This window comes from Mus musculus, chromosome 13 (genome assembly GCF_000001635.26).
Source record: "Mus musculus strain C57BL/6J chromosome 13, GRCm38.p6 C57BL/6J".
NCBI classification, from domain to species: Eukaryota; Metazoa; Chordata; class Mammalia; order Rodentia; family Muridae; genus Mus; species Mus musculus.
In genome coordinates this window covers 76,870,718-76,896,808 of record NC_000079.6, presented here as the reverse complement: position 1 = coordinate 76,896,808, position 26,091 = coordinate 76,870,718, and the positions used below count along the sequence as shown (strand labels likewise).

Here is a 26,091-nt window from a genome sequence, read left to right as displayed (position 1 = left end):
ACTTTTCCATGGTATCTAATTAGCTGTTACTTTCAACCTCCTTATGCTCTAGATCGCTTTAGGAACTAAAGGTCTGATCTTTTCATGGTTCTCCTCAGATTTTTGCAAGCTGCTAACCTTCTGAAAAAGTTGGGAAAAGTTATGGTTGAAAGCACAAAAGAAGAAAAGAGTGATCATCCATTTTTAGATATGTTTAGAGGCTGTGTGACTCAGAGCTGCTTCTGTTAAGAGCACTGAATATGTGGTCTTTTTTGGTACTGAGATGCAAACACAGAAGACTTGTGGTCTAAGTTAGTTTTGGGGAATGATGAAACTATTGAAGTAGAATGTAAGTGTATATACAAAGGCCCTCTCCTCTCTCAGCTTGGCTTTGGACAGTCCCTTTAGATCCTCTTTGCCTCATTTAGTCTACATATTCAATTGTTACACAAAGGACTGCTTTTCTAGACAAGAGCACTGGCAGAAAACATAATAAATGTGTTCGGCTGACAGGGATTCAGGACAGACCAAATGTTTCTGTGGTGACCGTTCCAAATTTTCAAACAGTATGACAGCAGTTCTTCCCTTACAAGCTTTGTTTCTAGAGGTAAGTATTCTGGTTTTTAAGTGGATCTGAAAACAAATTCTGTACTATTCTAGAAAGGAGAAGAAGAATCTAATACTTTGTCATAGGGAAGAACTAACTGAACATTCCAGTATTTACTACTGTTTTAACAAGGCAGACTTTGTCTCAATTTATGCACAGTAATTCCATGAATCAGAATGATTTCATTGATCTGCTCCACTCTTCAGGATTTTTCATGCCACCATTGATGAGTAACCAAGACTGCTGTGTAGGAGGCATATCACGTCAGTGGAGATGAATGTACTTTTAAAGTGTAATTAAGAAATCCTGCTGGAAGACTGTCCATATGCCAACAAATATCAAGACATTATTCACAACTATGGAGAATGCTCAGCTTTACTTAGCATCCCTGTACTCACCTGAGTGACTAGAAAGCCACACCTCAGGCCACAAACATGCTCAAAATTAACGGTAGCATCTGGTCTGGAGCAGATGTCTGGTATCATCCCATGAGAAGTCACAGAAAAATCTTGAGAAATCTGAGGGCAACCTGAAGCATTGGGGGGTTCTGCAGAATGTCTTGGATACCTAAAGAGGTCCTCTGGAGGAAGATATGCCTAAGTACACACTACAAAAACAGCTAAGGCTTGAGAAAATGGTAGGCTTTGTTTCACAACACACTGACTCTGTGGAGTTTACTGTTTATCTTGCCTTTCAATTTCCTTACTTACAAATTAGTGATAAAAGCATTTGAGAACAGTTTACTTGATATAATTATCCTTGAGAATGAGAAGAAGTGATGTCTCCAAAAGGCTTACCAGGGAACCTGATGCATAATATTTGCTTAATAAATATTGGCCCCACTTCCCTGAATTAACAGTGAGCTCTGGGGTAGGAGTCAATGAATGTTCTCTATCAATGTATATGCTTTGAGGTAGAGTTAGTACTACTGTCTTTGCTAGAACTCATGAGAGAAACTTGCCCGAGGAAAAGTGGGATGTACCAAAATTCAGCCTATAAAGGAAGCATGATTATGGTTAAAAACACAAATGTTGTGTGCCTTTGGGTAAGTTATTTAACTGTCTTCCTGTGGGTAAAGTACAATAATGATACCCACAGAGTGTATCGTAGAAAATTGATTCTATGATCTACTCATTTCCTTTATTCTTTGGGGCCTTGTCCCTTTTTCTAAGGAGGGTTCATGCAACTATGCTTTTTAGACAGAACTATTTCCCCTTAATTGTTAAAGATGAAGGATGGGGATGGAGAATTGAGGAAGACCCAACCCAATCAGCTTGTTCTCTAGAGAGATGACTAAGGAAGAGAACACCTACAAAGGCTTCTTATGGCATTTGGGGTGCATGGAGAGCTCTATAATTTTAAAATTCCAAATAAAGAGTATTGTCTGGTGTCAGCTCTTCAATTGATGACACTTTTGTCTGCAGTGCCTGTAGTTTGGATAGGTAGTACCAGGTCAATTTGCAGTGCAGGAAGAATTTTCCTGAGCTTTTGGAGTGACAGCTCAAAGCAAAAAGAGGATGGCAAGTCTATCTTTATTTCCTTTCATGCCAGGGACATTTCTAAATGAAGCAAGTATTAAGCCAGCTTCTCTGGAAAAGTTGAACAGCTCTACTGGAGATTTTCACATCATCGTGCCAGACTAGGTGAATTCAGACCCAAGGTTGCTTATTTTTAACAACCCTGACTGGGAAATAGCACAGGCAAGATGGCATTTTTAACACACCTCTTCTCATGGGCTCCCTCTGAGGCCACAGATCTACCCTCACAAATGGCTGTCTGCTCTTTCAGCCCTTAACAGACTTTGCTTATTAAACATAGCTAAATGTACTAGGCAAGGTCATATCTCCTTTCTTGTTTAATTACTGGTTGGGAAAACAGGTAGGCTTGGTTTTGGCTGAGACTTCACAAATAATAAACACACGAGGAGGCCCTTTCCTGTTGCATATTAATCTCAACTTCAGTCAGCGTGTTGAAGAGAGAACTACTATCCATCTAATGTTGAAGAGAGAACTACTACCCATCTGTATACCTCATATGTTATGAAATTATTATTTACCTTTGTCTCTTTCTGACATTGATCTAAAAGTCATTTTTTAAATGATTTTTATTATATATTTTCTTCATTTACATTTCAAATGCTAGCCGGGTGGTGGTGGTGCGTGCCTTTAATACCAGCACTTGGGAGGCAGAGGCAGGCAGATTTCTGAGTTCGAGGCCAGCCTGGTCTACAGAGTGAGTTCCAGGACGGCCAGGGCTATACAGAGAAACCCTGTCTTGAAAAACAAAGAAACAAAAACAAAAACAAAAACAAAACATTTCAAATGCTACCCTGAAAGTCCCCTATACCCTCCCCTCGCCCTGCTTCCCAACCCACCCACTCCCGCTTCCAGGCCCTGGCATTCCCCTGCACTGGGGCATATAATCTTTGCAAGACCATGGGACTAAAAGTCATTTTAACTTGTTTTTCTTTTAGTCTTCATCCTAATTAAATTTTCTAAGATTTCTTCTTCATAGCAAAATCTCTCTCTCTCTCTCTCTCTCTCTCTCTCTCTCTCTCTCTCTCTCTCTCTCTCTCTCTCTCTCTCTCCCTCTCTCCCTCCCTCCCTCCCTCCCTCCCTCCCTCCCTCCCTCCCTCCAGAAAGTTTCTGGGTTTGAAGTCAGTCAACAGTGTAATTAATTCACCCTAGAGGTCCTATGTACTTTTCCCATTTGCTGAAAGCTTTAGCAAGGATTTTGTAGAGAGCAGTAAGGACTGAGGGTAAAATGCCTTTCTTCCCAAAATGGGAGAGTAGGTCACAGCATGGCAAGGCCTACAAGCCCTTGTCCCCCCCCCCACACACACACACAATCTATAACCAGCAAAGTATAATCCAGGTCTTCTTTCAAGAGGAAAAAGAAGTCAAAATGCACAGCTGGGTATGCCAGAAAACACATAATTAGACAAATTGGATTTAAGAGCTATGTAAGGTCTCAACTGAGCCAGTGAATGAGAAACTGAAAGAAACTTTGTGATTGCTCCCCTAGTCCCTGGGAAGAATAAAACATGTGGATATGTGTGTTCTTGGCAAATAAAAGGCAATTACTGGGTGTTATAGAGTATAGCTGACATCTCAAATGGGTTAAGCTACAGAATGTCTTGACAGTGGGCTGTGTTGGTGAATAAGATGTTGTTGAGGGCTAAAAGAGAGAATCTGTAAGAATAGATGTGCTTGAAAGGAAGATCTGGAAAGTTCCCTTTAGAATTGTATCTTGTAAAAGATAAAGGGCGGTTTGAAAATACATTATGCGATTTAAATTTATCTATTATATAATTGTTCTATAGACTTATAAATGTTTTAGATAATTTTAAGTACCAAAGACAAATTATATATTACAATTTTCCTTCTAGCAGTAGACTTTTCCACACAAGGCAAGTATGTTCTAGAAAAAACAACGGAGTCTACAGTTTAAGAATTTTTTCTTTATTTTTTGTTTTTAAAAAAGATTTATTATTATATATAAGTACACTGTAGCTGTCTTTAGACACACCAGAAGAGGGCGTCAGATCCCATTACAGATGGTTGTGAGCCACTATGTGGTTGCTGGGATTTGAACTCAGGACCTCTGGAAGAGAGTGAGTGCTTTTAACCGCTGACCCATCTCTCCAGCCCCAAGCTTCATGTTTTTTTTTTCCATTTTTTATTAGGTATTTAGCTCATTTACATTTCCAATGCTATACCATACTTTCACAAAAAATTCTCAAATCAATAACTAACTCTTTAAGATAACTGTACTTCCTCCCTTAAGACATAGAAACTAAAACTATACTACTACTTTTCTTATTTGCAAATATGCCTCAAGACAGCTGAACGAAAAGCAGATTCAAGAAGATGCTCATCCCTTCAATTATATGTGGAATAAGCTTGGGTAAGTTTGCTAGCACTGCAGTCACTGAAACAACTCAAGAGGAACAAACCTGAACAAGGGGCAACACACAAGGCTCTGGTCAGTCCATGGCATCTTGTCTCACACATTCTAAGAACTTTCGAAAATGTCAAGGGTGAGGGGCAGGTTTTGCTTAGTGATCCTGGGGTTAAATGAGAAGTCGTTATCCTTAAGTTAGGATCACAATATACCTGACTCTCAAATGCTTACTGTGGTAGTTAGTGAAGAGTTAACAAATTAAGGTATTTAATATACTTTGCAGAAAAGAACCATCAACTTTCCTTCCAATGAAGTTTACACAGAGAACTATCTTAAGTAGAGAACATTAACTTGGTCTGATGACTAACAAGCCTGTGACAATATCTCTTAATTCAGGATTTCTTAAGATATAAAATGAGCCAGAGGATAGAAGAAATAAAGGTTTGGAGTAACAGCATTAATAACTTTATATCTCAGCTCAATTCATATGCTCCCCATCCTAGAGTCTACCAAACTGGTCATTCAGGAAATAGGTGGATACTGCACATGTGTTAAGAGCGACGAGTTGTTATGTTTGATTTTACAAAACCTTCCTCCAAAGTTGAATATTGACAGGCAAGTTTCTGGTTTATAAGGCTACATTCAACATCATCTCATCAGAGAGACAAGGAAGAAGAAAACCACAGGAAGAATGTAGAGACTTACTGTGTCCCGTTGCCTGTTGTCTTTCCCGGATATTATCAGGAAGTAGTTCCATGTCAATAGTAACAACAGCAGCAGTGGTATCATGTAGAGCTCAAAGTTCCAGACAATGAGGAGAAAGAGCTGAAAGGGAGGAGAAGAGAGAAAAGACAAGAGTCAGTTTTGAACTTCCTTGGGTAGGTTATCATCCACACTAATCTCAAAAACCCACAAACCAAATGCTTCAGAACAGGAAAACAAACCCTGTGGACTTATTTTTCTAAACGCACATCTGACTCCTGGAAAGTCACTGGCAAGATTTTTGCTTTGCTTAATTTCTGTGAAGGAAAACTTGATATCATTATTCTTTCAAAAGCAATTTTATTTTTCTTCCTTCATTTAAATTATTGTTAGATTAGACAAAATAAAGGTTTTTCCTTTCGTTTTTTCTTTCATTCATTCATTCTTTTATTTACTTATTTATTTTTAGACAGTTTCACTGTGTTGTCAGAATAGCCTGGTCTGTCCGTCTTAATCACAAAGAATGAATCACCATTTTAACATCAGGGATACTCTTTTTACAAAACTCACTTGGATAATACAATAGACCAAGCATAATAGGCAGATGAAAATGCCATGCTTATCCTACGGAACCCCAAAGCTTTCACATTATGAAAAAGGCAATGCTTCCAACAAGGGTTAAAAGAGGTTGGCTTATCATTCTGTATTACACAGAAAGTCAAACTTTTGCAAAGGAATGTGAAGAGCAATTTTGGCAAAGAAAATTTTAACATGCCTGTTTGTATTAGATTTTAACACTACCTGTTTGAAAAAACTATTTTTAATTGTAAGACAAGTGTCAGAGAAAGAACTTTGGGGTGACAGACAGAGACATTTTATGCACATATACATTGTGAAAACAACAGGATTTGAGACATAACTGTGACTCAGCCACCTCCTCACCAGACTTACATTGTCAACAGACCATCTAGATCCTTTGGGCCTGTGGCTCCTGCTATCAGACTAAGGTCACCTTAAATCAGGTTGGATGGAATGTAGGATTCCTACCTAAGTGTAAAGCTAAGGAGTTGTGTAACCTTTCTACAACTTCTATATCGTGTTTTTAATTTCTTCCTCCATAAAATGGGAAAGAAATGAAGTATCACTTTAGAGTTGTGAGAACTGTGTAATTAACAAAGTTCTTGGAACGTGGGAAAATATACATGCTTGTCTTTACTGTGCCCATGTAATTGATGCTCAGAAAATTAACTAATTTTTGGCTGGAAATCAGAACATCATCTGCCTACTAAGATGTAGGTGAGCAGTGGCTTAAGTGGAAATTTCAGTCAACTGGTCAGGGTAACACACACAGCTTGTACTTCGTAGACCATGAATTAGGGGAAGACATATGACACCAATGTCAGGAGCGATGCCACCTGAGGCCTTCCTAGTCAATATCACTCTAGGCCCTATTGAAATGGCAGACAGGAACACCTACCTGTGAGCCACAGAACTCAGGTTCCATACCTTAAGAGGTGACTTTGCCTCTGTTTTCATATAGAAAAGAAGATCTGTAAACACAATCACCTCTATCATCCCTGTTGTAAGATCTAGATGACCTTGTGGTACTACTCCCGAGGATGAGTAAAGGGCAACAGAAGCTTCTGGAAACAGAAGGTCCTCTTCACACATGACCTCACAGTGGTTGCAACAACATGCACAAAACCTGTGTAAGCACAAGGCAGACCAAATACCACCTAGGAATGGGGAGCTGGGAATGAAATCCTAGCCCTGACTGTGCCCTGTTGACAATGGTTAGCAGCTAGGAGAGGGAGAGACAGCTTTCTCTAAGAGTATAGCACCTGGTAGATCAGCCACACTCCAGTGGAAAAGCACAAACTGGGAAGCAGCAATTAGTCTTGAAGATTTTGAGCCTTTTCAGTATACAAAGTTGGGTGAGTAAACAGGTGGTCTGGGATTGGAGGAGAGAGGGGGGAAATATGATCAAAATGCTGTAAGACACTCAAAAAAACTATCAAAAAGTGTACAATATTATGCTCTTATATGGTCCAATATGTTCCATGTATATGGTCACCAGAGCATGGGTCAGGGGAAGGTAAAGAAAAGAAAAATCAAGAAAGAAATGATATTCACTTTAGAGATGCTTCCAATAGAACTGTCTTCTTTCTTACTGTCTGTGCATTAGGAAGCTGCTCCTTGTGTAAATGAGCAAGCAGCTCCCATGTTTTAAAGAAAGCATCTTTAAAAGAAAAAAATGATTGAACTTTGTATGAACTCCAAATGAAAATCATTAACATTTCCTTTTTCAACATTCAAAAAATATAAAAATTTCAAAGAACTATTGAACATACCTTAATGATTAAAAACAGTTTTAAATTTTTACTAAGTGTTTGAAATTAAGATAAAGTACTTTCTGGCTTCTGGGTGCTAAGGATGACTAAGAAAAAGCAGTCACCCACTAGAGTATCACTGGTTATTCTAGTTCTTACTGGACGGTAAAGGTCGTCTAGTAAAAAGTGGAAGAATCATTTTAGCTCATTTTCTGTACAATAGAGTTTCCTCCATCTTCCCTGGGCCACAGGCACTGGCTGAGCCTTGTGTTCCAGTAAGGTCTTAGGAGAAAGAAGGCTCCTGGGAAAACAAGCTGACACTGACTCTGTCCCTAGTCCTGACTACAATTTTTCTCGGATTTGAACTACTATTTGAGAGTGGCAAAAACAATACAATAATGAGCTAGAAGGAGAAATAAAGGGATAAACATATATCCCCAACATGCACATGAAATACAAATATAAAACATACAGTGTTGGACATGTCCGGATATCTCACTCTTGAATTGCCTTTCCCTTCATGGAACATAGAAAGAGGACAAGGTCCTAGGTTTCAATATTACATCAACCAAAAATGAAATTTATGCAGTATTTAACTTTACTCAATTCCATCCCTTTGGGATACTTTACCCATCTCTTTCCCCATCACCCAATTTGTAGCGTTTCCTTTTCATCCTGGGATCTTAGTCCCAGTACCTACATTTTAATTTGGGCCTTTGGCATTTCACATCCTTAGAATCCATGCCTCCATTTACACACAAAACACCTAATCCTGCATTAGCTATCCCTGCTCACTAGAAACTGAAAATACTTCAAGTATTTGATTTTCTTTTTTAAACTATAGGTTTAAAACTATAGGTTGTGGTTCACAATTAGAATTCCACAGTAGAAAGTCTTAATGAAATATTAGTCAAAATTATAACAGCACTTACAACCTCCACAGACAGAAAAGGGTACTAAATCCAGGCAGCATGGGTCGTGTGTACAATTCTAGTACTTGAAAGCTGGAGGCAGGAGGATCAGTAGTTGAATGTCATCCTCTAGCTACATAGCAAGTTTGAGACTGGCCTGAACTACATGAGAGCCTGTCTCAAAAAAACTGACAAACTGAGAATTCTGTGCATTACCCTGTATGTAGAAAGTATGCTAGAAGTCTTTTGCATCTAGCCTTGTATTGTCTGCTATGGCGAGGAGAGATGTGAGAGGAGACAGATATAGCGCAAATACTCACATCAGACTCAGAGGCATCCAAGAGCCCTCATTATTAGCTCTGGGGCCTTGGGCAGCTATTGGATTTCTTTTAGTTTTCTCATATGAAGAACAGAAATCCTACCATTTCCTTTGTGGATTTGAAATGGAATTCACCTAAGTCATGGCACCTAAAGGTGCCTAGCAAGCAGAAGAATGGAACTACATTACGTATCAATTTTTGGTCCTTCTTGCAGATTGTTATCTTTCCTATAGTACTCACAGTTTATTATGGCTTCCAGAGTGAGCGATATGAATAAGCCATAGCAGCGATGGATTTAGTACGTTTACATTTAATTCTGATTATCATGTGCAATAATGTCCCTAATTTGTTTATATCTCTTTGTATCCATGATTTCTGTGATGCCCATTCACATTAAGACTAAGATGGAACATGTTTTTCATGGTTCAGAACAGAGTATCAAAATAGAAGCCAAAAAATTATATGACAGTGTCACCTGGAGGAAGCCAGCTGCTCACTGAATAGACACTAACTGGAGGTGCCCAAGTGAGTTCACCTGAGTGCCTGATCCAGTGTGCTGACCTAAAGACACATATAAATACAATGCAATGACAAGTTGTCGTTACTTTAAGTTTGGGATCTGAATTCATGTATAAGGAGTAAGAGCTATCTGTATTATGGCAAAATATGACTTTGAACAGAATCTTAAAGAAGGGGCTCTAGCTCAATTTCTGACATTTGGCATCATAGGATCTTGAGAAAGTCAAGTACTGTCTCTTGGTTTACATTGGCCTATTGCATAGGATAGCTGTTGGGAGTAAATGAGGCAATGTATGTGTAATAATTAACCTTGATTGTCAACTTGACATGATTCTGAACCTAGAAGACAAACCTCTGAGTGTGTCTATGAAAGGATTTAAGAGAAGTTTACATGAGTTAAGAAGATATATCCGTATAAGGAGGACACTCTCCAGAGCCTGGGAGCCTGTTCTGAATCAAAAGGAGGAAGTACACAGAACACCAGCCTTCATTTCTCTCTGCATCCTGACTGCAGACACCATGTGACTGCTTGCTGCCAGGCATTTCTCAGTACAAATAAGAAAGCTGTCCCTTTAAACTGTGAGCTAAAACAAATGCTTCCTCGACAGCATTGCTTTTTGTCTGATATTTTGTTACAGCAACAAGAAAATTAATTAGTACAGTATATAAATGTGAGCATTATCAGCTTAATCTGATCAATGCTTTTATATTTTAATTATTCCAGACACCTAGACTCAACAAACAAATAAACAAACAAAACCAATACAACAACAAAAAAAAACACCCACGCCATTGAGGAGAGGTATCAGTCACTACAATAAAGACTTTAGAAAGGAAATTAATTTCAATTCTGTGTGTGTGTGTGTGTGTGTGTGTGTGTGTGTGTGTGCATCCATAAAAAGTTATTTCTGAAAAATACATGGACTACATAAACAAATCCTGTAAGTGTCATTATAATTGTTAATTAGGTAGATGGTGTTCCTTAGAGAGAGTGTGTATTGTGTGGGGAGATGTTTCTTGAGGGAATCTGTATTAAACAGATATTACAAATTTTTACTAGTACTATAAGAAAAATCTAGAGTTAATATAAACTTTTCATTAACTAGTAAATTACATACCTCACATTTCCTATTTTGAGAAATTTAGAGAGAAAGCTAATAGGTTTTAAATATTTTTACTTTATTTTGTATATGTGTGAATGTTCATGTGTGTGTATCTGTATGTGTAGGAGCATGTGAGTGTATGTGTGCACATATGTGTATATGTATATGTGAATATGTGGGGAATTGTGCGTGACTATGAATTGTGTGTGAGTATATCCATGTAGTGTGTGTATGTGTGATGTGTGTGCATACATATGTATATGCATTTGTGTACATGTGCATGTGTGTCCATGCATGCATGTATGAGTGTATATGTATCCATGTATTTATGAGTGCATGTATGAGTATATGAGTATATGTGTTTGTCTGGGTGTGTTTATGTGTGTATATGAAGGTATGAGTATATGTATGTGTATGTATGTGTATGAGCATGTGTGTATGTGTGAGTGTATGTGTGCATATGTGCATGTGCACCTGTGTTGTGCACCTGTGTTGTGTGAGCATGTGTATGTGTGTGTGAGAACATGAATATGTAGATGATAGAGTACCACTTGGGGGAATTTGTTCTCTTCTACTCTGAGGATTCTGGGGATGGACTTTGGGATATCAGGCTTGGCAGCAAGCTCCTTTTCCTGATGAGCCATCTTACTAGCCTAAAACTTCTTACAATTTTTAACAACTTCATACCTTTCTTATAAAAGAGACCTTGGTTTGAACTAACAATTGTATGAATATTAACATGTCTATAATGTATTTTCATTTGTAAATTCAAGTATCATTTATATAAAACATGGTTTCCAGCCTACAATATCAGCATCACTATCACAAAATACAGAACCCCAGCATCTACTTAGATTAGATTTTAGAAGCATTCTAAATATTAATCATAAATATTCAGAATGACTTTTTTATTTTTAATTTACTGAAAGAAAAACTAAGTAACTTGTCCTAACAGGTACTCTGTATGATGTTATATGGAATGAAATTTAGGAGAGATGCCGTGAGTTGTAGATGCAAAGATTATTCACATAAGAGGAACCCAAGGCTCAGGTCATTGAGTTCTGACAAAAGGCACCTTCTACTATGTGGCTGAGCCAAGCACTCTGACTCCCAATCCAGCACTTTTCCACAAAGCCCCACAGACTTTGGGGAAGAGCTATGTGGCAAGGCTGAGGCTTAGAAGGTGTCAGTCGTTCAGTGTGGACTCTCTATGCTGCTCCTCCTCTCTCCTTTGTTCTGAGATAACCACTTTTTGCATCAGCATGAAGAAAGAGAATAGCCGTTCTTAGGTGTTGTGGAAAAGGTTTGGTAATGCAAACAGGTCAAAAACTAATGGTGGAAATGAGGCACGTGAGGCACAGCCTATTCTCCCCCCTTTTTACACTCTCCTTTGGTGGCTATTAAGATTTTATAGCAACACCATTACTATAGACGGCCTGATGTGCCAGATTTCTATTTCTTTGAGCTTAAGAGTCCCAGACAGGACTGAGACATTCACACCATGTTATCAACTGATGCCTGCATTGAAGTGCAGTGGAAGACGTGTGTGTTCCACGATCATTTGCTGCCACACATGACAGTACCCCTGGGGGAGCCCACTTCAAAAAAAATCATTTAAGCTGGAATATTGAATATCCTATTCTTTTGCAAACTACAGTATATTTTAAAAAGAAATCTCATCCAAAATGATTAACACTTCCTAGTGTTCAGGAAGAAAGCTCGCCCTTTCAGACTAACAGCTGTGGATCATTAGCTCGCCCGTGATGAGATGTCTTTGATGAGTATTTTTCTTTCTAATTAAGAGATGAGATTCTCTATTTGACTATCTCTTCAGAAAGAAGTGGGAAAATCATTCTGCCTATATGGAACGGCTGTCTCCAACAAAACAATTATTTCAGGTCCTTTCTAGAAAAATCCTTTTCCTCTAATTTCAATTCACTTTCCTTCCTAACTTACCATACATTGGCACTTAGGTCTTTACAGTGTCAGACCGCTTCTGCCCAATCTTCATCTTCTAATGTTTTCCACAGCACTCAAGAATACAGAGGGCAAAATTTAAAACATGCAAAATGCCTATATGGTTTTAAGAATTAACCCAGACAACTCTTTTTGTTTTAATGGACAACTTTTGGCATGAGAATATTCCCTCATGTGAGAGGAAAGCCGAGAAAAGATAAATATTGGAAGGTATTTTTGAGGCAATGATTTGAAAAAAAGAACTTCAATGTTCTTACACATGTATTTAAGAATATGTTTTAAACCGATGGTAATGAACTGAAAACAAACAAACAAACAATTTCATCTCTACCAGCAACACCAGACTTAAACACAAAAGTTACAGACCGATGTAAAGTGGCTTCTAAAACACTTTATTCTCCTTTTAAAATAACTTGCATCAGATTTGCTAAGAAGTAAAATTCCTGGTTTAGAAGTTTGAAGAAATGGTGTAGCTTGAAAGTGGTATGTTTGTGAGTTGGTCCATCAGTTTCCTCCTTCAGCTCTTGCAACTAGAAAAGAAAAGAGGAAAGGAAGGAGGGAGGGCTGACTCTCTAAAGCTTAGGTCACTGGATGACACTTTCTTTGGCCAGAGCAATTTTAGAAACATGTGGGCTGATTTTTGGTTGCCAGTGAGTAGTGTAGGAGATAAAAGTGATGCAGCAGTGTTTGGTGGATGGGGCAGTCCTGAGGATCACATGAAAAATGCTGGGAAGGAAGGTCTCACACAATAAAGAATTTTTCTTTCCAAAATGCTGATAGAATTCCCTCTGGAAAACATTACCAGTTATTGTGTGGGCAAAGTACAGTCCCTGAAACTCTGAGCTAATAATGGCTTCAAGACTAAGAGCTATGTGACAATGCCCTGGAGAGAGAGAGACAGAGAGGGAGAGAGAGAGAGAGAGAGAGACAGAGACAGAGACAGAGAGAGAGACAGAGAGAGAGAGAGAATGTGCATTATTGCAATGTTTTTGTCTTGAATTTGTGGTGTTTACATGTAGTAATGTTTTCTTACTGGTTCAGTTCCAAGATGATGGCATGACTTATGACTTCAGATTCAAGGATTGAGAGGAAATCAGCAGTAGAGAAATTGTGCTTGCTCGTCAGCTTTTGCATTAAATGTTCTCTTCTCCTGTTGATAATTAGTTACTTATTTAAAGTACTCAAGAGAAGAACCAAAGGGAAGCACCAAGGCTCATCTACTCTCCCTTGAGTTAAATTCACATCTGCCAATTCACCAGAATCTTCTAAACTTAGTCTTTTGAGAAAAGGATAGTTTGGCCCTACATGGAAAGACCGAGACACCACTTGCATGAGGTCTTCATTTCCTGTCAGGTTCCACTGGAACTGCTTGCATTTCTCAAAAGAGACAACAGTCAAAGGAAGTCAACAAGCTCTGCTCTGTCACCATAGCCTCTGGGGTGGCCTAAGATGTGATGGGCTCTTTTGAAGAGAAGCTTTGCTTTATTTGGGTAATTGTGTGACTTGAATAGTAATTGGAAATGGGTGATTCCTAGTGACCACTTTGTCTTTCTGCTTTCTGTGAACATGGGGGACTTTGGATTTGAGAAGAGTGACATGTTGAACTGCAGCCTTCTCTTCACCATTATTTTAGACTAGTTTCAGCCTGATAATTGTTTTGCAGGGCATGGACATTTTATGTGTTTAGAGAAAAATTCTATGTCCACCATCTATAAAATGATTCCTACTACTCACTAGACAGGAGAGTCAACTAACTCACTTCTATTTATAAAACTGAGTATATCATTAGGAGTGGGGGAAAAAAGATGGAAGTTGGTTGACTTGTTGGTAAGCTCAGATTAAAATGTATGTACTGCAATTTGGTTTGTTTTTATCAATAGTGGTAGAAAGATACTGTTTGTTTAGATTTACATGGATTATTTAGATATTTAGGCCAGAAAGCTCTAATTCCTAATTTTGTAAAATTAAGCACTGAGCCTTTGACACTGCTGTCTAAAACTCAAAGTCAACAGTCTTAATATCATCCATGATATTTCTAAAGTACAGCCGGACTTCATCTATCAAAGAGGGAGCTGAATAGTACTCTCATCTGAAGACGTGCCACATACAAACCATAGAAAGAGTCTATAACAAAAAGGACCCAAACAGCCCCAGAAAGAGTGCTGTCAACTGCCAGGCACACAGCACACTGCTTCTTGATGGAGATATTACAGACACAAGGTTCAAATGGTTGTTATTTAGATTTTTTTTCTTAAAGGTCATACTGATTTTTGTATCATTTTTATCAAAGTCCAAGATGAAAAGCTCTGGCTCTGCTTCGAGCATGCTAAAGCCTCCAATGGGTAAGCTGGGACTATGTCCAATTTAAACATCACATCAATCACACATGCATAACTGATAACTGTGCGTTTAATGTTAGTCAAAGTTTGGATGTAGAATGGAAGTGACAAATATTTATAGCTGTCTGGATAATGTTGACCCTTGGAGGTCCTGTTCATGAGAGATAGTATCCCAGCTCCTGGTTCATAAGGTCTGCCACAGCATCAAACACATTCATTTTCACCTATGTTAGCCACACAAGTTTGGCACTCAAAGCCAGACTGCAGGAAAATGTTGCTATGTTCATGCACTTAGTTTAAAATGACCAAACATATATAAACAAAAAGGTAGACCCTTATTTCACACCTGGAGGTTTATGGTATTGAGTCACTTACTCCAAACACTTAAAACAAATTGAGAATCTATGTTAAAGCAAACACTTAGGCTTTACTTAAGAATAAAGGGTTAAATATGGAATAGCCAAGACTTTCATGGATCCTTGGAGAAACAGTTAGATCCAAGAGATATGGCATATCACAGATATATAAGCTTCAGAAAAGCTGGTCTTTCTTAGTCTTTCTCAACTCTGATTTTGATTTAATTGAGTATTTCCTAGCTGTCCTTTTATATCCCCAGTGCCAGGAAAACTATTATTTTATCTTCACAATAATCAAGTGATTTAATCATGTTTTGAGAACACTTATTTTTTTTTATTAGATATTTTCTCTATTTACATTTCAAATGTTATCCCCTTTCCCGGATTCCCCCTCCAAAACCACCTATCTCCTCCCCACTCCCCCTGCTCAACAACCCACTCACTCCCACTTCCTGGCCCTGGCATTCCCCTATATTGGGGCATAGAACCTTCACAGGACCAAGGGCCTCTCCTCCCATTGATGACCAACTAGGCCAATCTCTGCTACATATGCAGCTAGAGATCATGAGTCCCACCAGGTGTTTTCTTTGGTTGGTGGTTTAGTCCCAGGGAGCTCTGGGCGTACTGGTTAGTTCATATTGTTGTTCCTCCTATGGGGCTGCTAACCCCTTTAGCTCCTTGGGTACTTTCTCTAGCTCCTTCATTGGGGACTCTGTGCTCTGCCCAATGGATGACTATGAGCATCCACTTCCATATTTGTCAGGCACTGGGAGAACCTCTCAAGAGACAGCAATATCAGGATCCTGTTGGCAAGCTCTTGTTGGCATCCACAATAGTGTCTGGGTTTGATGATTGTATATGGGATGGGTCCCTAGGTGGGGCAGACTCTGGATGGTCATTCCTTTAGTCTATACTCCACACTTTGTCTCTGTAACTCCTTCCATGGGGATTTCCTCCTTCTAATAAGGATCAAAGTATCCATACTTTGGTCTTCCTTCTTCTTGAGTTTCATGTGTTTTGCAAATTGTATCTTGGATATTCTGAGCTTATCCACTTATCAGTGAGTGCATATCATGTGTGTTATTTTGTGATTGGGTTACCTCACTCAGGATGATATCCTTCAGATCCATCCATTTGCCTAAGAATTTCATAAATTCATTGTTTTTAATAGCTGTTTTCAACTCCATTGTGTAAATGTACCACATGGTCACTTGCTCTTTGACAAAGGAGCTAAAACAATCCAGTGGAAAAAGGACAGCATTTTCAACAAATGGTACTGCCTCAACTGGTGGTTAACATGTAGAAGAAAGCAAATTGATCCATTCTTATCTCCTTGTACAAAACTCAAGTCCAAGGGGATCAAGGGCCTCCACATAAAAGCAGAGACACTGAAACTTATAGGGGAGAAAGTGGGGAAGATCCTTGAAGATATGGGAACAGGGGGAAAAATTCCTGAACTGAACACCCATGGCTTTTACTGCAAGATCAAGAATTGACAAATGGGACGTCATAAATTTACAAAGCTTCTGTAAGGCAAAGGACACTGTCAATAGGACAGAATGGCAACCAACAGATTGGGAAAAGATCTTTACCAATCCTAAATCCAATAGAGGGCTAATATCTAATATATACAAAGAACTCAAGAAATTAGACACCAGAGAGCCAAATAACCCTATTAAAAATGGGGTACAGAGCTAAACAAAGAATTCTGAACTGAGGAATACTGAATGGTAAAAAAAGTACCTAAAGAAATGTTCAACATCCTCAGTTGTCAGGGAAATGCAAATCAAAGGAACCCTGAGATTCCACCTCAAACCAGTCAGAATGGCTAAGTTCAGGTGACAGCAGATACTGGCAAGGATCTGGAGAAAGAAGAACACTCCTCCATTGCTGGTGGGATTGCAAGCTGGTACAACCACTCTGGAAATCAGTCTGGCAGTTCCTCAGAAAATTGGACAGAGTACTACCTGAGGACCCAGCAATACCACTCCTGGGCATATACCCAGGAGATGCTCCAACATGTAATAAGGACACATGCTCCACTATTTTCATAGCAGTCTTGTTTATAATAGCCAGAAGCTGGAAAAAACCCAGATGTCCTTCAACAGAGGAATGGATACAGAAAATTGAGAGCACTTCTTATCTTGTAAGTTCTTAACTTACTAGCAAGCAAAATGATTTTCTTAAGTGTGAACATGAATTTAAGGATAATCTCAAGCTAGTTTATATCCCCTCCATGTTTCTAAGGTTTCAGAAGTGCTGTGAAGGGTCAAAGTACTCAATTACACACAATTATCTTTTAAAGGTTTAAAGAAATGAATCTGCTAGCATCACCATTTGTGAAGCAGGTTGTTGGTCAATCCCCCTTCTTGTGTATGTAAATGCTGTGTCTAGGTACACACATTCTACACCAATGTTTGCTGATGTACAAAATGTTCAATCTATCCTATGCTCAAAATTTGGCTCTGAAGGTATCTCCATCATGAACAGGTACAATATTTAAGGTAACAGCTGGCACTTCAGTTGCTCAGGGGAGGAAACTCCCTCTGTTCTATACACAGTGCCAGGAAGTAGGATGCTGTGCTAACGAGCCAAACACGTGTTCATGAAGTCTGTGATACATGTTACTTTAAAAATAAAACGTGCAGTCTTTTTCTTCTTATTCTTAACTCACTGAACAGGAATCTCTTTAAAAGAGCATAGGGTCACCCCCTTCAGTAACTGATTGCAAAGGGGAGCACTCTGCTAGGTTTTTGTGCCTTTCTCACTCATTTCTACTCAAATGATTTCAGTCTGATTCATTCAACTTATCCTGACTGTCTTTCCTAGGCTACTGATTTCTGGTCTCTCTTTTTAATACTTCTTAGTACAGCTTGAGGTTATTGTTAATTATTTACTGTCCATGCTTAATGTCTTCATTCCACTCCTAAAATTACACAGCCAAAGTCAGAGGGAAACGTGTTTTTAAATTCTCACCCTCTAAAATAGATTTAAGACCTAATAATATCATATATTCCAGCTATCTTACCAGCTTCTAAAGCTTCATCTCCCATTCTGTCTTATAATTTTCTAATTTTCTCCTTCACTGGTCTCATTCCCCCAATCTCTCTGTTCTGGAAAAACTTCAAGAGTTATGTTTAGCAGCTCTAGCTATGTCTGAACATGTCTCTTTGCAATTCAAATAATCCTCCTCGGCTGACTCTAACAGGCTTCTTTACTGCGTTCCATCTTTCAGCCTTGCTGTGTAATGTTTACTTATGAATGTCTTTCTCTTATTGCTTAACAGATCCTAGTGGTCTTGTTACCACGTGGGAAGCCTAAAGACTTGAACCCTATGAACACATATCTTTTGGCTATTTTCCACACCTCGAAACATTTTCTTAAATGCAATGGTGCTTGTGTTTCAATGGTAACAGAAGTTATCAGAGAACACTAGTTTAGACAGCAAGCAAGCTGAAGTCCAACTGTTCAAACAGCCTGACTTTTACAGTAAAAGGAGAGGCCCACGGCCAAGACCACTGAGATGAGCAGGTATTTTTAGTTCACTTGTAGGCCAGCTCTAATGTAATTCTGAAATGTTTTCTTCAAACCCAACCCGACTTTTTCAGGGCTGTCCAAATCTGTTTTCTTTTATAGCAAGTACAAATTCTTGGAGCAAAGGAAGCATGCGTATCATTTCTGTGTCTCTCTGCATGACCATGGTGTTGATGCCCGATGGCTCAATTTAGTCTGCCAAACAGATGAGTGCATTGTAATTAGCTCTTGTCAAACTGCTAGAAATAGAAAAATGATTTCCAGTGTAATAAAACTTATGAAAAGAAAAAATCTTTCCTATCATTTCCAGCCAAAATTTTTCTTATAATGGCTGATAGCATTATATCCTGTAGTTCTAAACGAAGGCCACTGTGTTCTCGGGGAAGACTTTGGTTCACTGACGTGAGGATACTGACACACAGTATTTTTTTGGCTTTCTTGTTGTTGTAAGTGATTGCCTGGACAATATTGGACCTATTCTGTAGGGACACAGAGTGCAGATAAATGATTCTCAACCAACATTCATGCTTTTCTATTTTTCAGTAAACATTTTTCAGACTTTTATAATTAAATGTATTACTATGATGAACTTTACAAATAATTAAAAATTGCAGAATATTAAACAAGAGAGTATATTGATCAGTATTTTTTGGTAGTATCTTGGATACCTAGCTCCTATATAACAATCATCAGTGTCTTGCTGGTGATTTATTTTGGATATATACTGTCAAGTCAGGAGACTGTCCTGCTTAACCTTTAGTCATAAGGATGGTTTTCCAGTGCACTGGTAGCTAACATCGTCTCAAGGAAAATCACAGGTGGTTAATAAATAGGTAACTATTTTTAAAAGTGAGTATAAATCCTAACCAGGAAGTGGTGCAGCATGAATCTCTTAGGTGAGAAGCAAAATGTTATTCCCTTCTTCATGCCCCTTAGCCTTACCCAGAGACATTTACTTGTAGGAGTGGGTAGGGGCATAAATGAATTTATATTTAAAAATCAGAAACCACTATATTCTAAAGTTAATAAAATGGATGATAGAAATAAACCTCTAAAAGAAAATTCTCAGGGCAGGAAAGAAAGAATTCATATATACAGCTCGTAAAGCAGGAAAGAATTCATAGATACAGAATCTAAAGCAATTTTTCTGTCTTTATTCCCCTCTCCTCTTCTCCCTCTTCTCTCTCTCTTATAGATATACACACATATTTAATATGTATAACATGCATAAATGTTATATATATAACATATAATATGTATATATTACATATAAGTATATATTTTAAACATGTTACCAAAGGAAGTATATGCATTAGCACATAAGAGATGTTCAACATCATTAATCACTAAAGACATACACAATGAGATGCTATTCCCAACCATTAATTTGGCAATAATTAAACTTACAAAATATATGGTGGAGATATGGAAAAACTAGAATCTTCCTTCCTACATAGTCAATAGAGATGTATAACAGTGGGCCACTGTGGAAACAATTTGGTAATTTCTTAAAATGTAAATTTATGAGATTAACCAACAATTCCACTCTTATGTATCTGTCCTTGAAACCTGAACATAACAGGCCTTGGATTTGCCCATGACTGTTCATGATTCCTAACAGTCTCCAAACAGAAACAGTGAAGATGACTATCATGGTAAATGTGTAGTCAGAAATGCACATACCACACATAGCCCACTAGTCCATGACTGCATAAACGGACATAAACTAGCTCCTTCAGTGACACAGACCCAGAGACACATGCTAAGTAAGAGAAGACAGATAAGAACACGTGGGCCGTTTGTTTAGAATGTTCAGAAAAGGCAAATTACTCTAGATAGAAACAAAAGAATAGTTGACAGGCATTGGAGGTGGAAATAGAGAGTGACTGTAACCAGGCAAGCTGTAGTGATAATTTTGAAGTGATAACTTTTAATTATGTATTTTTATTTTATATGTATGAGTGTTCTACCTCTGTATGGGTATATGTACTCTGTGTGTGTGTGTGTGTGTGTGTGTGTGTGTGTGTGTGTATGTGTGTGGTGCCCATGGGGATCAAAGAGGGCAGTCATTGGCTCTCTAGAACTGGTATTATAGAGTGTTGTGAGCTAGTTGTGGAACTGGGAACTAAACCTGATTTTCTCTCTCTTAACTGACAAGTTCCATGCCTGTAGCCCCACAAAACTAGAAATTTTATCCAGCTAAATCTCAATGTATAATTAAGAGAATGTAAGCTGAAGTAACAAATGGCCACAAATCTGGGTGTGTCTTGCCAACTGTCTCAGAATATCTAAAATGCTAGTTGATGACTCTATGTTTTTTATGATTCTCGGGGACCTTGCTCCTCATTTGGGTTCATAGGAGTATCAGAGAGACTGCTGGTGGACAGCTAGAACAAATATCAATATCAGCCACTGTTAATTATAACCTAAAAAGCAAATTCTACAGGTAGATGAGGAAATGTGTATGGCTGCCTCCTCACTCTGTGCAAAGTGTGATCAACTTTGAACAAACAAAACAACACAACAAGTGAAGTTTCTCCATCCATGGCTGGGAATTGGAAACACCACCATCACAAAACTTACCAGGAAAATTTAGACTGAAATGTGAAAAGAATCAGAAAAAAAAAAAAAAGAAGGATCACTTAATTTCTTAATTAAGAAAATAGGACAAAGAAGACAAGAGAACTACAACTCATGGCACAAACAATGAGGCAAGGTGGCAAGATCATCTTCCCTGTCCAGAAGCTGGCTACAGAAGTGACTACAGTAGCAATGTGATGTTTTCTTACATGACAATTTGAGGCTAGAGTTGGAATTTTGTTGCAGTCCTCTGTGATCTCTATTACCAAGTCACTTGGAGTACCACAAATCAGGAAGTAAAACTGACCCCCTATATCCACCCACAAATAGAGTGAAAAGACCTGTTAGGAGGGATTTGTTTTATTTTATTTTTCTGGTCAGCAATAGTCAGCAACTCCCTTTGGTTGGCTAGGATTGTTTTTCTCAGTATATTGCATCAAGAAAAATAGAAATGAAAACTGCTGAACACAGCAGGGCGAGTGAAATGAATCTGAGAAGTGCTTCCAACCGTTTTTTATGTGAGCACTTCTAAAACTAAGATAATCCTGTATTTTCCAATAACTAGAAAGTGTTTCTTGCAACCCACACCCCACAATACAGCCTAATCCATGTGTTTATAAGGTAACTAAGCATCAAGCATGTGAAAAGCGTGGTGAGCCTGGCAGATTTCCTATTGTTTCTACATCTATTTTCTCTATCAATTGCTACAATCTACATGAGCTCTGTTCCACCATCAATGTACATAGAGATATTCTGTCTCCCAGGGAGACAGGTGTGGCTTTGTCCTGCATGGCAGAATCAGCTTCCCTTTAACCAGCTCCTTGTTGAGGGAACCCTTTGCTGCTTGCATTCAGATCTGTGTCTATGTGAGAGGTTACCACCCTTTTCACTCTAACAAAGACGCGAAATGACCAGATTCTATGGTTAGCGTGAGGGGGGGAAGATATGTTTGTTCTCTGGGTTTAGCCCAGTCTTGGGAGGCACAGAGGGATGCCTGACTCTTAAGTATCAAAAGAATGCTGGCTCCTAGCCTTGTCTTCACCTTGGCATCAGTTGAAATCAAAGAAAAAGGAAATGAATTCTGTCTGGTTTGTTTTAGAAATAAGGCAACTGACACAAATTGGGAGGAGGAGCCAAAAAAGGATGCCAGCAAAGATGACGTAAACAAACTGCATGGTGTTTTCTATGATTCATCCCATTAAGCAATAGCATGGAGCTATTCTGTCCTTTTTCTTGTAGAAAAATTTCATCGATAACTATAGACCCATTTTAGGTATATACAAATATGTTTACCAGGTACACACCTAGGTGTGCTTATATGGGTATAAAATGTATGTATACTATATCTGTATACACTTTTATTTAACTATTCTATAGGCTATTCATATCCATAAATATTAAATAATTATCCATGAGACACTGTCCTTTCATTGTAGAGAGGAAATATCAATCAAATTATGATAAAAAGTTCAAAAACTATTTCTGATGATTAGTTTGTCTTGATTCCAGGGAAATAATATAATTTTATATAGGATTGATACTAATATTATTAATATATTTAAAGAATTTTATGAATGGAAAATGTAAATAATGTTTGAATATGAAGTAGAATTTGAATAATCTTAAAGCTGCTGTTTTGTTACAGACTAATTTTTCTTCATGTTTGTATGTATCTGTATCAGTGTGTGTAAGTGGGTCAAGGCTCCCAGGAAGCACTGGACCCTCTAGAGCTAGTGTTAAAAGTGAGAGCTGTCTGAGGTGGATGCTGCGACCCAAACGTCCTCTGCAAGAGGAGCATGTGCTCTTAACCACTGAACTATCTCTTTACCCACAGCCACTTGAAATCATCGTAATTAAAGTTGTTATTATAGAGAAATAATTATATCTCTTTCTATGCTCTAGTGGACAATTCAACTTTATTCCTCTTATCAACTTTAGGTATATTTTATTCCCATATCACATACAGGAAAAACTGAATTTAAGATGGTGTCATATAATAGCAATAATTTTAAATTTCTACTTCCAAGTATTAATTCCAAAAATAAGATGGTTTAAAAGAGGTACTATTTTAACCAACATTTATGCTCTTTTATCCAGATTGTGTGGGAAGATACTAAGCATATATTGTAAGGGTTGTAAATTTTAGAAGAGCATTATTATATGATTTAACAGTGTCATTTTATTAATTGGCTTTAAGAACTTCTCTTTCTTCGTTCAAAGCTCTTGTCAAAGATAAAAGGTAACAACGTTAAGACATGTAAGAGGGATAATCAGTGTTCTTTGAAGGTAAGCACCATGCTCCAGCTGATGGCTGCATAGCCATGCACATATCCACAGCACAAACGGGACTTAGAGGGTTATTCAAATGAGAAAAAGAAGATGTGGAACTAGAAGGAGGGTCTCACCAGGAGGAGGGTCTCACTGGTGGGCTGCAGGGACAAATAGAAGATTGGTGAGATCATATTTTATTGTATATATGTATGAAATTCTCAAAGAGTTAAAAGTTATAATAGACATAAGTGTTACTGATAACTTGTTCTGAAAACCTGCAAGAGAGAAAAGCTGAATGTTACTAAAAACCGTGATCTTCTCCAACCCTCAAGAATTAGTGTGTTGGCATAAACCAAAATATTTCTGGAGGACTCCACAAAAGTGGCTGAAACTTGCTACATCATACCTAGTTATCTTTTGACAGTTAAAAACGTTTTCGCCCCTGATACCCTTGTAATTTTCCAAAATAGCATAATGCTAATTTTTGAGGTGTTTTTAGTTCTTGCTTTGTTTCTTTATCCTTTTCAGGTTTCTTTGTACTACTGAAGATTGAAGCCAGTCTCTTACACGTGTTCTCCCCACTTCTGAGTTTTTTTAAATTTAATTTAATTAAGGAGCTCACTAAGTTTGCCAGGATATCCTCAATCTCATGATCCTCTTATCTCAGCCTCTCTCCAAAGTAGTTGGATTACAAGTACAGTGTCCAGTTCAATTTTTAAAGGCTAACATTTCAATTCCAGGCAAACTCTGGTCATATGTGTCTGATATGATGTGTCACACCAGAACATTCACAGCAGTGTAGTGAGTGGCATTACACAACAGAAAAGCTGCCAATTACTTCATTGTTATTATTCTTGTATAATTTTCAGTCAAAAATACACGATATCTACTGCTCTTCCTAAGAACCATTGGTTCATCAGCTTGCAGTAGTCTTTTCTGTTGGCCTCGGTCTTAGTTAGGGTTTTTCTGCTGTGAACAGACATAAAGACCAAGGCTGCTACATCCACTCCAGTCGTGATAAGCATGACAGACCCCGAAAACCTGGGTGATGTCCCGAGATGAAAAGTTCATGGAAACTTAGTCTCCTGGAACCATAGCATCCTGTATGAAGAATGCTCCAATGTCCTTGCTTTAGTTGGTAAACAGATCTGTGTGCTTTCCCTTAATATTGCTTTATTACAAGTGCTCCTAAGGATTGATATTTTGACATATAGCAAAGTTAGATTCTAGGTAGTCCTTGATCTGACCTTGGGCATGGATAGCTAAGTCACTGCCCTACACAGAAATTTACCATTATCTAGGAAGAAGGAAGTTTGTGACCTAAAGAGAGACCAGAGTAGATACTTAGAATTATAGGTAGCTGAGTTACACCCATACACAAACCAGAATTTACAATGGCCTAGGGCGAAGGTGGACTATATAATAGACTAGAGTAGGAACTATGGCAAGGGCACAAAGCCCTTGCCCCTGGCTTCTAAGATTAAGTGGACCTTAGGTGGAGCTGTTTTTGATCCCAGTTGTCAACATTGAGTTTTACCCCAGTTGGTTCCTGCCAGTTCTTCCATATTTGTATTCCTTTGTTTTGTGTAAGAATCCAGTAACCTCTTTGTACCTTGCTGGTGCGTCACCCAACTTCCCTATTTTCTTCTGTATAAAAAGTTTGATGCTTGATTTGATAAATTACATTCAGATCCACACTCCCTTGTGTCGTGTCTGTCTGTCAATTCCCACCAACAACTTGCCCACCTGCACCAGGGACTCGTTTCACGCAGACAAGGGACCCAGAGGGTCTGCGGCACAAGGCAAGTCTTATAAGGACAATATTTGATCGGGGCTAGCTTGCAGGTTTAGAGGTTCAGTCTATTATCACCAAGGTGGGAACATGGCAGTGTCTAGGCAGGCATGGTGCAGGAGGAGCTGAGAGTTCTACATCTTCATCTGAAGGCTGCTAGCAGAATATTCACTTCCAGGCAACTAGGATCAGGGTTAAAGCCCACCACCCACAGTGACAAACCTACTCCAACAGAGCCACACCTTCTAATGTGCCACTCCCTGGCCGAGCATATACAAACCATCACAGTCTCTTTTATTTTCTCTAAATCTTTCAGACTCTTCAGTGGTTATGCCTGGTGTAGATTGTTCCATCTCTGTCTCCTGCTAGGTAGAACTTTGTTAACCTTATCCTGGTTCACAAGACTGTTGGGTTCAAGAAAAGGCAAGTCAGAGCAACCTGGGTTTAGCTCTCCATCTTTGGTGTTACTAGTGTCAAAAAGAATCTCTGTATTTATCTCATCAACAACAAGAAGAATAGAATCCTAGTATGTGTTCAATGTCAGTTATGGAAATCCTATCTAAAGCTGAATCTATTATGGAGCAAAAACATTCCAGTAAACCAAATTATGGTGGAATCACTGAGCCTTCAGAACCAGACAGGCACGAAATATAATTTGGCCTATATTATAGATAGTAACAAGACAATTTAAACATTTCAGTGTAAGCCTTAGGCTTTTGAAAACTATAAAGTTTACTAGCCACCATTGTCCTCTACAGACGCACTTAGAGTCTCTGGCAGTGGAGTCCTGGAATTTGTACTTTACCTACTCTTCTGGTGTTGGTAGTGATCAACTCATATGGGAGACCATTGTGAGCAAGTGCCAAAG

The 26,091-nt window shown here is 38.5% G+C and overlaps 1 protein-coding gene across 13 annotated transcripts in view; it reads right to left on the bottom strand.

Annotated features, from left to right (window-relative positions):
* The window catches only part of Mctp1 (multiple C2 domains, transmembrane 1), a 650,923-nt gene that overhangs the window by 136,476 nt on the left and 488,356 nt on the right, over nt 1–26,091 (bottom strand). For all 13 annotated transcript variants that reach the window (XM_006517462.4, XM_006517466.4, XM_006517464.4 and 10 more), the window contains one exon: nt 5,195–5,314. In XM_006517462.4, coding sequence (XP_006517525.3) covers nt 5,195–5,314 — 120 coding nt within the window. The remainder of the gene's footprint in view (nt 1–5,194; nt 5,315–26,091) is intronic.